Here is a 17127-nt window from a genome sequence, read left to right on the forward strand (position 1 = left end):
AGGACAAATGGGGCACTACCCTCTGCAACCTCAGTCTGCAATCAGCCAGCCTCCACCTGCCTGTTTTTCTTCTTCTTCTTACAACCAGTCCAGGGGGTGGCGCTGCCTGCCAACTTCCTCTGCCTTAGTTTCAAGTGTTGCCTTTGTGGAACTCAGCAGGTAGGAGGATGGGAACAAAAGCAGAATTAGTTGGCTCCACCTGTCACTGGCTTTGGCTCCGCCTATTGCTAGTCCTGCTGCCTTCTGCATTACCAGTCCCAACAGGCACCACTTCTGTGTCTTAAAACACTCACTTCACTAGAAAACAGGTTCCAGTTACTTTGAATGTGTCTAAGAGGCTATTCTTCTACAACAGTGAAGGCTAAAAACAAGTTTTCAAAAAATGCACTGAAAATTTTAGTTTTTCGAGACACCTGCAGACACTTTGAAATGTAGAGTATTGTTAAGGGTGCAAATAAACGGCCTGAAGTGCCTAAAATGCCCTAGGGGACATGGTCTAAGGAAACTTAATGCAGCCATCTGTTAAAGCCAATAAATTTGGGTCTGGTCAGTGCCTGGATGGTAAGCCACCTGGGAAGCTGATGTACACCACCTTGAGTTCTGTGATGGAACACAGGAAGCTGCTTTATACCAAAGCAGACTATTGCATCAATCCATCTCTGTTTTGCTTACACTGACTGACTGACAGGCTGACATCTTTGCCAGTCCTATCTGGAGATACTGAGAATTGAACATGAGATCTTCTACATCAGGCACGTCCAACAGGTAGATCGTGATCTACCAGTGGATCACTGGACATCTGTGGTAGATCACTGGTAGATCAGTGGCTCCCCCCAAAGAAGCTGAACAACTTTGGCTCCCCTAAAAAAGGCTCAACTTTTGGTCCTTCACCCCCCAAAAACGGGCCTTCCCTCCTCCCTAAAAGAAGCTCAACAAGTTTGACCTGAACCCCCCCCATAACAGGGCTTTCCTTCCTTAAAAAAGCTCAAAAACTTTGACCTGAACCCCAAAAAAGGGGGTACTCTGTGAGTAGATCGCAGTCTCTTGGGAGCTGGCCACCCCTGTTCTACATGAAAAGCAGGTGCTCTACCACTGAGCTACAGAAGGTGGGATATAAATGAACTTCAATAAAATCAATGAATAAAACTAAATTAATTTTTCCATGACTAAGTAAAATAGAGGCCCAGCTATATGCAACACTTTGTCATGTGTAGTTATCTACTTAAGGGCATATATAACACAACAAAAATGAAGCTGCAGAAAGATGCAGATATTTTTTATTGGGAGGAGGGGAGCATCTGGTGTGTCTGTGAAAGCATTAAGAAGTTGCTCCTCCATGCTTCCACACCTGTATATTTTACATATGATTTTAAATTTCAGAGTAAAACCACAAGTAGTTCCCAGATTTATGGTTAAGTCACTATCTTGCTGTGGGTTTTTATTTTCAATTTTGCCTTCATTCCTACCTAAGAGTACAGATGCAAGTTCTAGTTTTATAAGCAGAAGTTGGTTCAATTAGAAAGTTGGTAACATACCATACCTGAAGCTTCCTATTTTTTGAAGGGATCTGAAACTGCTGTGAATTTTATCAATAACCCAGTAAATGCTCCTTAACATTTTTCTTCTGATCAGTACAAACCTTTACACATTAAGCTATTAATCTTACCCTGGCTTAGTTTAACAATTCCTGTTATGATGATGACAATAAGGGCAATGACTTTGGCATAGGTGAATGCATCCTGCACCCTTGTTCCCCATTTAACATAGGCACAATTTATAAACGTTAGAAGACCTAGGAGACAAAAAGGGAAGCAAGGAGGCATTAGAAAGTGCTTAGTTTTTGTCTTTTAAAAATCAGTCATTGGTTTGAAATTCTTCTCCATGCTAGAGCTAACATGTCACAATTACATATTTGTGCAAATAAGCTTAGGAAATCAGGATAAGGAAAAACCGTATTTATAAAGACACAGTTTTATTATTAAAACTAGTCTGTTATTTAACAGTTGGTTAACTTCCAACAAACTGCAAAGCAGAAAGGATTTCAGGACATATGCACATCTAAGGAGAGGGTTTAGAAGGCATGAAAATACTTGGCCCAAATTGCAGTCTAATTTATCATCTTAGGAGTAATCTTGTACCTTTGAAATGAAGGAAGGTTGCAAACGAATACACATTTTAAATGACAACATTCTTATCGAAAATAGGAATCACCACTTTAAAACTCTTTGACAACACAGTCTGTCAGTATAGTGGTTAAAAATACCCAAGCCACTAGACCTAAAGGGCTAGAAAAAATTAAGGGTAGTTTCATGGTCCTGCGAAACATCGTAAGCGAACCATTTTGATGGCATTTAAAAAACATTTACCTAGAAACGAAGAAGCAAAAAGCAATGCAAAAGGCAATGCAAAATTAATTGCTCCTTTCCCTTTAACCATCTGAAATGTCTTAATTCTCATATTCTTGATTATTTCAGAAAAATAGAAAGCAATAAAAACATTTTCAGCCATCACAAAAATGTAAAAATTGCTTATAAACAAGCTGCAGGAAAAATGGCTGAATTTCTCATCTTTTTTTCAGCAAGTCCTGAACTCCTCAATGAAATGGGAAGAGATTGACTAAAAGGAGGCAGGTTTACTTCTAGATTATGAGAAGCTGAAATTGAAAAGGATACTTCTAGTAACATTTCTAAAGGCTACTCAACTTATTACCATGCCCTACAACTCAAGTTGTTTCTATTTGACAAGCCAACCTAGATACACAGGGAGTATCTTATGACAACACAAAGTACTTATGAAACTACTCAGTAAACAATAGTATGATGAAATCTCTCTGTCTTAGTATAGCAGAAGAGTATTTATTTATTGGTTTTTACGCAACTGAGTATCCACAACTGCATTTTCCTTCCTAGCCCCTGAGATCACAGATCAAGGCAAAGCGTGTATCCTGAAATAAAAACTATTTTAATCGTGTCAATATTCTAACACATCACTGTTTCCACTGACTTGGGGAGAGAATGTTTTCATGACGTCTTGTGAGTAAAAAACCACCACACCAACCAGAGCTATGCACATGTTTTCCTATCCTGGGTTCATTTACAAATAATAATAATATATCATTCCAATCTGTGCTTCTCAGCCCCACACTAATTCTAGCCAGAGTGGTAAAACCACTCAAATCCTAATTGCCAGGAAAAGGTTGACAGGCTGTGTAGTTACCCAGAAAGCTCAAAAAAGACAAACCAGTTTCAGTGAATTTCAGCCACTTAAAAAGTAGCTTTTAATTGCTGCCCCAATTCAAAGCACTCCAAATGAAGAAACAGAAAATACATCATGACAGTAAGGGTAATAACTAATAAATTGCGGAAATTCACAACTTTTGAATTTAGTTAATCTAATCAAGTCCCAAATGGGGAGCAAGAAAATAAAGGAACAATAATGGCCATATTTGGATGATTGTAGCTTGTCTTAACAAGTCAAGATATGTGTAAGCCTTTTGTCTGTGCACACCCTTCACAGCTCTACTCAAACAAAATGCTGAAGTATTGCTTTAACCATAGTTTCTGATTTTGTTATATGGTTATCAGCTTCAGATCTTAAACAACCAGACAAACATGCTAAGTCTACACTGAAGTCCCAGTGAAGCATTCAGCCAAAGAAGGAGAGGACAAACTGTGCAGGGAGTGTGGTGCCACACCCTCTACTCCCAACCATTGTGCATTCAACAGAAAGATATGAAGGGTGATTCTAAGTGTATTCAGCCAAATGTGCATCCTCAGACTGTCATACATTCAACGTGAAAGTCGGGAGTGGAGTGCAGTGGGCAGTACACATCTGGATGGTGCATGCATCCCCTACACAGTTTGTGTCCTCATGCATTTGGATTAAAGCCTAAATAAGGTTTTACAGCCTATAGAAATGAATCCAGATCAGCACAGAGTTAAAGGTTTATTCTCTTTGTAAGAGAAAATAATGAGAAGAAAGATCTCAAGTATAGTAACAAACACAATAAGCCAGGGGTCACCAACCAAGCCGCTACGAGCACCATGGTGCCAACAAAGGCCTTCACTGGCGAACCCAGGCAGGGACCCCAGACTCTGAAAAAAAGACTTTGCAAAGTCTAAAGTCCTCCTACAAACGAAGGTATGGACCAAAATGTACAGATCACCTTCTAGGTGATTTCTGTGAAATGCGGAATTTATAGCCAATGACTGAAGACAGTTCTATGGCCAATGAGTGAGTTGTTTGGACACCAAGTAATAGGAATCCTTAGGGTCTTAAAGAGCTGCTGTTTTCCCCTCCTCTTCAGTGCTTCTGTCTTATTTTCCGGGCAGAAATTCAACAGGTTAATTTCTTTCTCAAATGGAAATACAATCACCACGATAGTACTTTCTCTAATCTTGTGTTGTGGTGCCATGTTGTATTATGCTATGCCCCCCATAGCATAAGCACGTTGTGCCTCCCGGTCCAAGAAGGCCGGCGACCTTGACAATAAGTAATGTATCCTGTTTATTACTGTGAGCTTTCTATAAGGCCCAAGAACTAGCAAATCATTACAAACATCAGAATGTAAAATATGTTTTCCTGTATCTTACTACAATAGTCCACTAAGCTCATATGAATAATTTTGCACTTCTACTTCATTGCCACTCACCTGCATTCTAAAAGATGTTACAAATTTTGAATATTTACAACTCTTGTCAAAGTGCATGGATATCTACCTGTTTTGCCTACTAATTGTTTTTCCTGTTAACAATTATCCAGCGCTTCTGGAAAGTTCCTTAGTCTCCTCATATACATACCGTATTTTTCGCACCATAGGACGCACTTTTTCCCTCCTAAAAAGCAAGGGAAAATGTGTGTGCGTCCTATGGAGCGAATGCAAGGTCTCCGCTAGCCGTCTAGACCTTGCCGGCACCCAGAAGCTTGGGGCGCGCTGAGCTCCGCACGCCCCAAGCTTTGGGATTAGCGCTCCGTTAGCTGTGTCTAGGCTGAGGATATCAGCCTGCTTCCCGGAGCGTCGGGCGCCCTGAAAGCAGAGTGCCCGGTGCTTCGGGAACACATCCGCAGTGTGGGGAGCCTTGCAGGAGTTCCCCGCAGGGCTCCCCACGCTGCGGATAGCAGCCTGCTTCCCGGAGCGTCGGGCGCCCTGAAAGCAGAGCGCCCGGTGCTTCGGGAACACATCCGCAGCGTGGGGAGCCTTGCAGGAGTTCCCCGCAGGGCTCCCCACGCTGCGGATAGCAGCCTGCTGCCCGGAGCGTCGGGCGCCCTGAAAGCAGAGCGCCCGGTGCTTCGGGAACACATCCGCAGCGTGGGGAGCCTTGCAGGAGTTCCCCGCAGGGCTCCCCACGCTGCGGATAGCAGCCTGCTGCCCGGCGGGTGGGGCGCCCTGAAGCAGAGCGCCCCGCGCGCCAGGCAGACATCCGGAGAGTGGGGAGCCCTGCAGGAGTTCCCTGCAGGGCTCCCCACGCTGCGGATAGCAGCCTGCTTCCCGGAGCGTCAGGCGCCCTGAAAGCAGAGCGCCCGGCGCTTCGGGAACACATCCGCAGCGTGGGGAGCCTTGCAGGAGTTCCCCGCAGGGCTCCCCACGCTGCGGATAGCAGCCTGCTGCCCGGCGGGTGGAGCGCCCTGAAGCAGAGCGCCCCGCGCGCCAGGCAGACATCCGGAGAGTGGGGAGCCCTGCAGGAGTTCCCTGCAGGGCTCCCCACGCTGCGGATAGCAGTCTGCTTCCCGGAGCGTCAGGCGCCCTGAAAGCAGAGCGCCCGGCGCTTCGGGAACACATCCGCAGCGTGGGGAGTCTTGCAGGAGTTCCCTGCAGGGCTCCCCACGCTGCGGATAGCAGCCTGCTGCCCGGCGGGTGGGGCGCCCTGAAGCAGAGCGCCCCTCGCACCGGGCACACATCCGCAGCGTGCGGAGCCTTGCAGGAGTTCCCTACAGGGCTCCCCACGCTGCGGATAGCAGCCTGCCGCCCGGCGGGTGGGGCGCCCTGAAGCAGAGCGCCCCTCGCGCCCGGCACACATCCGCAGCGTGCGGAGCCCTGCAGGAGTTCCCTGCAGGGCTCCCCACGCTGCGGATAGCAGCCAGCTTCCCGGAGCGTCGGGCGCCCTGAAAGCAGAGCGCCCGGTGCTTCGGGAACACATCCGCAGCGTGGGGAGCCTTGCAGGAGTTCCCTGCAGGGCTCCCCACGCTGCGGATAGCAGCCTGCTGCCCGGCGGGTGGGGCGCCCTGAAGCAGAGCGCCCCTCGCACCAGGCACACATCCGCAGCGTGCGGAGCCTTGCGGGAGTTCCCTGCAGGGCTCCCCACGCTGCGGATAGCAGCCTGCTGCCCGGCGGGTGGGGCACCCTGAAGCAGAGCGCCCCTCGCGCCCGGCACACATCCGCAGCGTGCGAAGCCCTGCAGGAATTCCCTGCAGGGCTCCCCACGCTGCGGATAGCAGCCTGCTTCCCAGAGCATCGGGCGCCCTGAAAGCAGAGTGCCCCGCACTTCGGGAACACATCCGCAGAGTGGGGAGCCTTGCAGGAGTTCCCCGCAGGGATCCCCACGCTGCGGATAGCAGCCTGCTGCCTGGCGGGTGGGGCCCGCTGAAACAGAGCGCCCCGCGCGCCAGGCAGACATCAGCCAGCCCCACAAGCTCGGGGGACAGCAGGGAGGCGCAGCGCCACTATCCCTCTGTTCCTCGACCTGGTTTGGTTTCCCTGACCTGCTTTTGGGGGGGAAATAAAGGGAAATTTTTTTCCCTTTATTTCCCCCCCCCAAAAAAACTAGCTGCGTCCAATGGTCCGGTGCGTCCAATCGTGCGAAAAATACGGTATTTAGTGAATGTGCATAGCACTTTCAATAAGTTACTTCCAGTAAGTGTGCCAGGTTTGCAGTCTTAGCCTTCAAGGAAGTAATCTTGCCTAATCTCCTTGCATATGTACAGAGAGAGCCAAACAAAAATCTGCCTGTTATATCTTAAGCAGACAAAATTTTGCAGTGCAAGAGACATGTGGGCTGCATGGCCAAAGGTTCTGGCTTATGCTCCTAGGTTGTAAAAGGCTATATTTAGTTGCAAACTAAATAATGTTCTCACTGTTATAGCAACCAGTTAGTATGCATGGTTGTTCAGGGAAAATATGGATTTCAAGATCTGAACCTTTTTTAAAAAAATCTATTCCTCCTAACCATTAAAAAACTAAATGGAAGACTCCTATTCCAAAAAAAATAATAATTTAAAAATAATAAAAAAAATCTCCACATAGCAGATGTTGGTGATAAACAGGGAATCACTGTCTTCTTCATGTCCCAATTCATGTCCTAATTCCCAGAAACACAAAGAGCTGGCCAAAGTTGGACATAATATACTGGCCCTTAATGGTTCCTCTAAGAAATTCCTAATCCTAGGAATGCTAGAAGATTTTCTGCCTACAGCTCAAGACTTTCTTGCTCCTATTTCTGGCTACTCAAGACTAAGGATATCTCAAGCATTCAAGTGGTCTTCAAACAAGTACAGCCCTGCTCCTTCTGTCATTAATCTTGCCATAACTAATTTAACTGTTTTGGAAGCATATTTGACTGTTGAATCATTGCAACTGATGCCTAGATGGACTCCTTTCTTTCCCAAGCCTACATCAAGGCAGCACTTTTGTTAATAAAATACTTACATATACAAGCCGCTGCAATAATTCGGCAAGCGATGTAAGGAGGTTGACAGGAAGGGAAGACAGGCTGCACGATATAGTTGGCAAATGTTATTGCAATAATTGCCTGGCTGGTTGGCTCAATAATCAATAGTGAAGTCCACAGACGTATAAAGGCAATGAAGCTTCCAAAGGCCTCCAATATATATGCATAACTAGCTCCTGATTTAGTGATAGTGGTTCCAAGTTCAGCATAACATAGAGCTCCAAACACTGAAAAAATCCCACCAATTGCCCAAATTACTAGTGACAATCCATAAGATGTACTGTAGTTGAGTACTCCTTTGGGGGAAACAAAGATACCTGAACCAATCATGTTTCCTACTATTAGGCTAATCCCATTAAGAAGAGAGATTTCCTTTTTCAGCTGCATTGTTCCTTGGTTTCCTTCATTTATTTGAGTATTGCCACTTTGATCTATTTTGTCTGCTTCCTTAATTGGGTAATATTCAGTCAGTGAATTCAGAGGTGAAAAATTCTCTCTCTCTTCCATGATGATATTCGCATGTATCCACTGCAACGCCAACCCAAAACTACAACAAAAGAGAAAGATATAATTAAATACTAGCAATTAACTTTTTGAGAGCTCTATTGGCTATAGTATAAGTGCTATAAACAAACAAACAAAACAAAACAAACCTGAGACATTCTTGATTTATAGTGTGAAAGGTGGGATACAATTAGTCATATAACCAAAAAGCAGAATTGAAGCATTTATTACAGGACTACTGCTCAAAACCAATTTTAAACTATAAAGTCTTAAAATGCTTCATCACAGTAAGTACAGCACATATTACACAAGTGTCTTTGTAGCAGATCTCTGGTAATTACTCATTAAAAGTTTCACTCCAAAGCCTGCACAAAATTAAGCTTTAAGCAGGTCTGTAAATAGCCACATGCCTTGTCTGTAGTGGGCAAGAATTGCCTCCAATAAGACAGGAAATTTTTAGTATGCTGGAAAATAGTTCAGTCTTTTCCCCGTTCCAAACCATCTCAAAAGGTGTGTGTCTGGGCAGACAAGCTAGTAACCTTTGTGGTCTTACTTGCAAGGCTGTATTAAAGTAATGTCACAAGTGCCTATTGCTATAATTATTCATTTACAATTCATTTACTGCTTGCTGTATTATTATAACTACAGTGGTACCTCTGGTTACAGACGCTTCAGGTTACAGATGCTTCAGGTTACAGACTCCGCTAACACAGAAATAGTACCTCGGGTTAAGAACTTTGCTTCAGGATGAGAATAGAAATTGTGCTCCAGCTTTACTTTAGCTTTGAGGAGAGACCATAGTTCAATGCTAGAGATGCATTGTTTGCACAAGATCCCTGGTTCCACCCCCGGGATATCCAGTTAAGGAATCTCAAATTGTAAGGATGTAAAAGATATTGTCTAAGACCTTGGAAAGCCACTGCCAGAAAACATGAATACTCCATAGGTTGTATCTAAGTTTTACTCACAGTAGACCCATCAAAATTAATGGTTCAAGTTAGTCATGGCCATTGATTTTCAAGCCTCTACTCAGAGTAGGACTCGCATTGGATACAACCCCATACTGGGTTGGGTAGAGCATGTAAAGGCAGCTATATATGTTCAGCTACAGAAGCTTCAAAAATAAGGCCACTTTACACATAATGTCTTCTGACATTGAAATTATCTCAGTGCAGAAAAATGTCATCGCCAAATAGGCCCCACTTAGGAAGCATACTAATTGAGGTCACAACCAGACAGCACAGGCAACACAAAATCCAGAAGGGACAATTATTTATGGAACCATACCTCTGGAGTTGATGTGCTTTACAATAAGGCAGGACAAATATGTACACGCAGCCCATTTGTTATATTTAACTTATATTAGGAATGTCCTTTTGCATTTTTAGAGCACCATCCACCAAGCACAAGCCCCCTACATATCAAGCTTGGCTTTTATCACATTCCAGACATCCATCAGTAAAATCATCCAATTAGTCATTCATTCTCTAAATTAATGCACTGTCTAGAAAATCAGACATTTCTGCTTATAATCATAGCTCAGGTTAATTAAGGGACATTTGTTAGGCATCTGGTAGATTGTGATGGGTTACCATGGACCATACTCTGTTCATTTGGTTCTTGAGGTTGTTGTTTTATTACTGTACTGTTGCTAGGTTTAGAACTCTTTATTTTTATTCTCTTTGTAAGTCACCTAGAAATTATTTTTACTAATAAAACAAATACATAAATAATGAATAGAATATGCCTAAAAAATAAAAACCATAGAAAGTGTAACATCATATCAGGAAGCAATAGTCAACCTTTTTAGACATAGGACACACCTACAAGACTTACTTTGGGGCTGGGGGCGGGTTACCTGTTCTTTCTGTTCTACTATCTTGTTCTCCCTTTTCTTTCACCTACTCTTTAAACAGATCTTAAACACAAAAAGGTGACCACTCCTGATAAGGCTGTGATCCACTTGGGACCTTCCACCTACCAGCTGGAAGTTCAATGCTGTAAGAGACCAACTCTTTCATACACTGGGGAGGGGGGAACTTTCTGGCTTTAGTTTAACTAGCGTTGCATCATATCTGATCAAACCAGTTGTTAAGAAATTGACTATGTTAAGTCTAACAAACACCACTGCTTCACAAATAAACCTATTGTTATTTTTAGCGGTTGCTGTCACATAAGTAACCTGAGCTCCTCTTGTGAAAGGAAAACCACACTAGAATGCATTTCCCTTTGAAACAACAGAAGGCAGTACTATTCTCAGTGATACTTCTGCTGTCTGCAGCTGAATTGATACTCTTTCCCAATTTATTCTATCTCAACATCACGAATACCATCACATTATTGTTTCTCTTAAAAAACACACCAAAAACTCTTTCAGGGGACACAGTTGTAATGTTCCTGACTGTCAACGTTTTGAGAGCAGGTTGTTGTATCATGCACACCCTCTTTTCATGCATACAAATTGCTCTCGCCATTCCTCAGACAGCCTATGTCTGCACCAGCATTAGCCATGCATACTCTAACCATGTTCTCTCTTGAATAGGTTTTCCAAACCCTGACTACAATGGGTGCAGGGGTTAGCACTGACCATGCCCAAGATCAGTATAGGCATAAATCCTTGACCATGGTTAAAGCTATGAGAGGAAGGGTGAAATGAATAAGTGCCATAGAGGGATGAAATACACAATCCCACAGCTTGCTCTAATATCGTAATCACAATAAAAAATTAAGAGCAATACTTCTGCACCAAACAATAGCAGTACTTTATCATCAGCCCAGAGGCCTGTAACTTTCTGGACAGTCAGTTTTACTGGTTCAGTCATCTTTACATTGTTACTGTGTTGAGTCTACAGAAAAACTCCTGAAAATCAGTATATATACTGTATTTGCTTGGTTTCAGCTAGAATTAACTAGAATTAACAACTGAGATGAAATTTTCATGGTCCTTCTCATTCTTTTTTGATTAAGAAATTGGCAGAGACATTCATGAGTAAAGTGGTACCTCTAGTTACGAACTTAATTTGTTCCGGAGATCTGTTCTTAACCTGAAACGGTTCTTAATTAGCGTGCTTTCGCTAATGGGGCCTCTTGAAGCCGCTGTGCCGCCGGCACACGATTTCCGTTCTCATCCTGGGGCAAAACTCTCAACTCAAGGTAACTCTTCCAGGTTAGCGGAGTTTGTAACCTGAGGAGTTTGAAACTCGAGGTACCACTGTATATGTGTGAACCAGCCCCCAGGTAAACAGACAGAGAAATTGTCAATTGCAAGAAAGACGGTACCACAAAGTACAAACTAATGTGCAGAATGGCTCCCCATTTGTGGAATGCTTTCCCCAGGGAGGCTCACCTGGCACCTTCATGATATATCGTTAGGTGCCAGACAAAAATGCTCCTATTTAACCAGGGCTTTGGCTGATTAACATTCTATATCCTTTTAAATGTGTTTGTAGGAGAGGGTTTTTGTTCTCATTCTTGTTTTTATTATATATTTGCACTCTCATTTTGTATATTTATGTTGTGAACCACTCTGTGATCTTCAGTTGGAGGGTGGTATACAAATTTAATAAAAAGTAATAACAGTAACAATAAGAATAACAGAAAAGTGGATTCCTAATAAACAAGCAATAGAAATCAAACCCAAACATGAAACCATCCACCCCTCAAATTCAGAGATGGTTTTGCTGATGTTTGGCAAACATTCATAAAGAATTTGTGTTCTCAGACTAAAGGTGTCACTATACATGACAATGAAATATAGGGGGGGCAGTGAGAAACCTACAAATTCTAGGTGTTTTTGAATACTTTTGAATAAATTGGAAGATGGGGGAAGGCCCATTAATGCTATTTACACCAAAACTAAAGTAAAAAAATGAATACAGAGTTCATGGTGGATTTATAGCAGGAACTACAATGACAACATACACACAAATCTCCAATGCTAATTTTGTGTCAGTTACTATGTACTTACTAATTGAACGGCTTGTTCAACGGCTTGCACACTAGTTGCAAACTTTGTACGACAGCATCAACAATTCCAGCATTTTTAAAAACTGCCTTCCCAGAAATCAGTAGCTGGTCACAGTGCTCTCTTCTTCTGTCTCATGAATCAGCATCATATATTCTGTAGAATATACAAGTATTAGGAACTCAATAAAGTGGACTAAAATAAATAAGGACTGTGTTGAATATTCACTGCAGAGGAGTACAGGATATTCATAGCATTGTTTGGCATAAGTGAAACTACTACCAAACTAAGGTAAAGTAAAGGTAAAGGTAAAAGGTAAAGGACCCCTGGATGGTTAAGTCCAGTCAAAGGCAACTATAGGATGCAGCGTTCATCTTGCTTCAGGCCGAGAGAGCCAGGATTTCTCCACAGACAGCTTTCTGGGTCATGTGGCCAGCATAACTAAACTGCTTCTGGCACAATGGAACACTGTGACAGAGGCCAGAGCACACGGAAATGCCATTTATCTTCCCACCACAGCAGTACCTATTTATCTACTTGCACTAGTGTGCTTTCAAACTGCTAGGTTGGAAAAAGCTGGGACAGAGCAACGGGAGCTCACCCCATTGCGCTGATTTGAACTGCCAACCTTCCAATTGGCAAGCCCAAGAGGCTCAGTGGTTAAGACCACAGTGTCACCCGTGTTCCTACTATCAAACTAAAACAAAAGAAGTTTGGTTATCATCACAGAGGAAGTATGAATCTGTGCTGTGTACATTAGCAGAACTCCTATGTAGATAAAAATGGGAAGAGTAAATGTATCCTAAGATACACAAGGAGACAGAATGGCACAGTGGGAAGGCAGGAAAAGAAAGGAAAGTACTAATTACACAGACTTAATTCTGGCACAGGAATCAGGTACCTGATTTGTGAGCGTCTGCAGGGTGCTGTCAGACTAATACCCTAAACTCAAAGTGACTTTATTCAGAAATATTTCCTACTGATTTCAGTGGACTCTACTTTCCAGTGAAACACAATTATAATCAGGCTGCAAGTTCTTGAAAACAAGATACTTAAAAACAATTCCAATGCAATACGTATACACCATCCTATATGTTTCTATGGTCATGGTCAGCACCAACTAGTTTTCCAGCTTAAGATGGATTGAGGGGTGGTGGGCCAGTTTCCCCCATTCCCTGAATAGCCTTCAATAAAGGTGCCACAGGTGCCATTTCTCCACAAGTCCTTGCCTTCCAGCTGGCAATTGTGGTGTGTCAGGTAAAAGGTAAAGGGACCCCTGACCATTAGGGTCCAGTCATGGACGACTCTGGGGTTGCAGCACTCATCTCACTTTACTGGCCGAGGAAGCCGGTGCACAGCTTCCGGGTCATGGGACTAGCATGACTAAGTCGCTTCTGGCAAACCAGAGCAGCGCACGGAAACGCCGTTTACCTTCCTGCTGGAGCGGTACCTATTTATCTACTTGCACTTTGTGCTTTCGAACTGCTAGGTTGGCAGGATCAGGGACCAAGCAATGGGAGCTCACCCCATTGCAGGGATTCGAACCACCAACCTTCTGATTGGCAAGCCCTAGACTCTGTGGCCCTAGACCCACAGTGCCACCCGCGTCCCTGGTATGTCAGGTAGCATCTTTTTAAAAAGCAGATTTAACTCAAGGTACTCCAGTTGCTGATATCCCTTTTAAAAAGATGCAAAGCACTGCTATCAGTACAAAGAACAGAGACAATGAAGCTGCAGGCTTTGAAAACATGCCCTCTATGTGTAACATTAAACACAACGAAAGGGAGCAGAACCACATCCCCTGGTCCTGCCCCATCAGTCATTCATGTCATCCGTAGCATTTCAACAAATGAGGGTGGGGCTTTATGCATACACTTTTGTACACATAGGCTTCCCATGTGACCTGCTACTGCCATCACATAGGGTTCTTGAATGCATGGAAGTCTATGCACACACAACTGTACATGTGTAAACAGCCGTTTTTAATCACCCTGAAAGGGGGAACATGATCCCTCCTCCCCCATCTCTAGGCTCCTAGGACAACGAAGTGTAATATGTGTGGGTGGGTGTTGATTGTGTACTTTCCTCCATGCTGCAGTCCCCTTTTAGTAGTAGTGGTAGTATTTATTTCATCCATTTGTCACTTACATATAAAATGTTTCAAAACAACTTACATCTTATACCTTTACCTCATCTCTCCCACTCTTTCATACAGATGGTGAAGGGAACAGCAACATTATTTTTTAACCCTGAGGGTAGCAAAATATATTGATACAATCTCTGGTGCCTAGGAATATTTCCTGGGAAAGTAGACAAGATAATTGTTTCACCACAGCTATCTCTCCTTTTCCCTCATTCTTTCCAAGTAAAAGAGAGCCTAGTGCCCATTTATTTTAGTGCTAGGCTGCCAGTGATATAGTATGGTCCTTTTGTATTGCATCCTGAGGACTGTTGCGACCCGCAATTGATCAGAGTGAGGGAAAGTGTGTTTCTTTGTGTGTTTAAGTGTGGGTGAATGTGTGCTTGTGTAAGTACAAGTGTAATAAAGGGTTTGGAATTTGTGTAGGTATTGAGTGAGTGGAAGAGTATTGAGTAGAATCTTATTTTTGGAATGCCCTCCCATCAGATGTCAAAGAAATAAACAACTATCTGACATTTAGAAGACATAGGAAAGTTTTTAATGAATGATGTTTTAATGTATTTTTAATCTTTTGTTGGAAGCCGCCCAGAGTGGCTGGGGAAACCCAGCCAGATGGGCGGCGTATAAATAATAAATTATTATTATTATTATTATTATTATTATTAATTATTATGTTTTGCTTTACATACTGTGTTGCTCTATTTTGTTGTTTGTTTTCCTGGCTTTTTCATAAACAGTGGTATACAAAATCTGAAATAAAGAAAAGTAGATTTACTTTGGCAGCAGCCCCTTATCCCCTGTTCCATACAAGTGAATGGGGGAAACTCTATTCAGACCTTCTAAAATGTTAAGCTCGGAGAGGGCCCCTAATGGTAGTTCCCACTCTTTCCCTCTGAATATGAGTCATTTTTACTGATTTTAATACTGTATTTTTTAATTGCCCTAGAACCTCATGGTGAAAAGAAAGCAAACAAAAACTCCCATTCACTTGTACGTGGACTTGGCTGCAACAAGGAACAGGAGCTGCCCTCAATCCATTCAACCCAAAGTGCCTTGGTCCTCAGCTGCAGGTGTCAGGCTCCACTAGTGCAGGGATTCCTAAACTGTTGTCCATGGGCATTGTTTAGGGGCAGAGAGCCCCTCACAGGGGCCTGCCCAGGACACCTTGCTGTCTGGGAGAGAGGACCAAATTGTGCCCCACCCCAGTAAAGGTGTACAGCACCTACAGACTCTTCAAGTTATTTTACACAAAAATTAGCTGCATTATTCTTATATTTATTTATACCCCACCTTTCCCCCCAGAAGTGGGATTCTAGGTGGCTTGCAAAAATTAGGCTAAACATTAGGCTAACCAAAACATCACAAAATAAGTGTGCAAGCTTCCAAGTTGTCCAGAACTCTTCCTCAAGTCAGATCAGCCTTTGTCAACCTCATGCCCTCCAGTTGTTTTGGATTACAACTTCCACCAGCCCTGAGCAAAATGTCTGGAGGGCACCAAGTTGGCGAAGGCTGGGCTTAGATGTTAGCCGGTGCAGAAGAGAGAAAAATGATGCTTAACTGAGGCCTTCCCCTGACAGCCAAGTTTTTCTCTTTCTCTTGTCCCCACCCCATTTTGCTTTTTGTCTGCCTTCTAGGGAAGACTGATGAAAAAACCTAGAGGACTTCGGAGCTTGCACACTATTTGGCAACATTTCAGTTGGCCCCACAGAAACGTCCCTAGACATAAAACACTGACTCTCCTATTCCTGGTGGTGGTAACAGCAGATAATAACATCAATCTGAAAATAGTAATAATAATAAATATTCAATTTGAATACACACATAGACACCCCCCCAAAAAACCCGCTGCCTAATGGCAGGGCCGGCCTGAGCCACCCGCCACCCTCCTCGCGCTGCCCCGACACCCAAAATAAAATAAAATAAAACCTTTTGTGGCGCCTGCACTGGCGATAAAGAGAAAGGGACCTCGGAGGCGGCGAGCGAGAGGCGCAGAAAAAAAGAGCAGAAAAAGCCGGTCTCCTTCCGCCGCCGCCGCCTCGTCCCACCCTGAGGTGAATCCCTGAGGCACCGCCACCGCCACCCCCAGCAGCACCTCGAGGGCGCCCAGCCCACCTTGGCTCTTCGCTCCCTTTTAAGCCTCGCTTCTCCTCCTCCTCGCTCACCTCACGCCCCGCCGAGCCGGAGGGATGCTCAGGCGAGAACGCCAGCCAGCAAGCCGGGCAGCCTGCCTGCCTGCTGCCGCCTCCCGCTCAGGCGACCTCTAGCCGAGCAGCTTCCTCCGCCTCTCGCCTTGTTTTGTTTTCCCCTCAGCGAGAGCGGCGAAGGAGCTGGGCTGCCGGCCCAAAGCCCCGCCCCGCCGCGGCTGAGGCGCTCGCCTGAAGAAGGCCCCCCTGGTGGTGGTGCTGGTGGTAGCAGCAGCAGCAGCGCAGGCGGCGGCCTGGACGGGGCTCCTCCCACCGCCGACGCCCTCTGGCGTCTTCTTAGCTTCTCGCAGGCTCTCCTCAGAAAGGCCCGGCGGGCTATGTTGGTTTCTCAGGTCGAAAAAGCAAGACCACGAGAGAGAAAGAGTTGAAGAAGGGGAGCAAGGTGGGGGCCGGTAGGGGGCGTTTACATATACACAAGAAAAGGTGAAAAGATTTGGCACAAACCCCATAGGGTTTATTCCTAATAAAACGTGGGGGGAAAGTTATAAGGCGGTCAAACAGTTGGGCACACCCAAACTACAGGAGGAACAGCGCATTTGTAATGAGGTCAAGCAAATTATTAGGATTATTCTTCAAAACTATATTACATAGAATTGTAGAGTGACCAGCAGTCACCTAGTCCAAGAATCTCAGCTAAAGCATCCGGTGCCA

The 17127-nt window shown here is 44.4% G+C and overlaps 1 protein-coding gene across 5 annotated transcripts in view; it reads right to left on the reverse strand.

The window, feature by feature from the left end:
* SLC7A6 (solute carrier family 7 member 6) overlaps window positions 1–16744 on the reverse strand; it is a 33101-nt gene extending 16357 nt beyond the window's left edge. The window contains exons 1-5 of one of the 5 annotated variants that reach the window (XM_081920353.1): window positions 16435–16741; window positions 14962–15022; window positions 12136–12288; window positions 7643–8211; window positions 1667–1792 (exon numbers count right to left, since the gene is read on the reverse strand). In XM_081920353.1, coding sequence (XP_081776479.1) covers window positions 1667–1792; window positions 7643–8171 — 655 coding nt within the window. In that variant the 5' untranslated portion in view covers window positions 8172–8211; window positions 12136–12288; window positions 14962–15022; window positions 16435–16741. Of the gene's footprint in view, window positions 1–1666; window positions 1793–7642; window positions 8212–12135; window positions 12289–14961; window positions 15023–16384 lie in introns of all 5 variants that reach the window. The other 4 variants (XM_081920352.1, XM_081920354.1, XM_081920356.1 and 1 more) reach the window with 4 other exon arrangements.
* Between the last annotated feature and the right edge of the window lie 383 nt (window positions 16745–17127).

The sequence above is a fragment of the Podarcis melisellensis genome (genome assembly GCF_964234715.1).
Source record: "Podarcis melisellensis genome assembly, chromosome: 8".
Taxonomy (NCBI): domain Eukaryota; kingdom Metazoa; phylum Chordata; class Lepidosauria; order Squamata; family Lacertidae; genus Podarcis; species Podarcis melisellensis.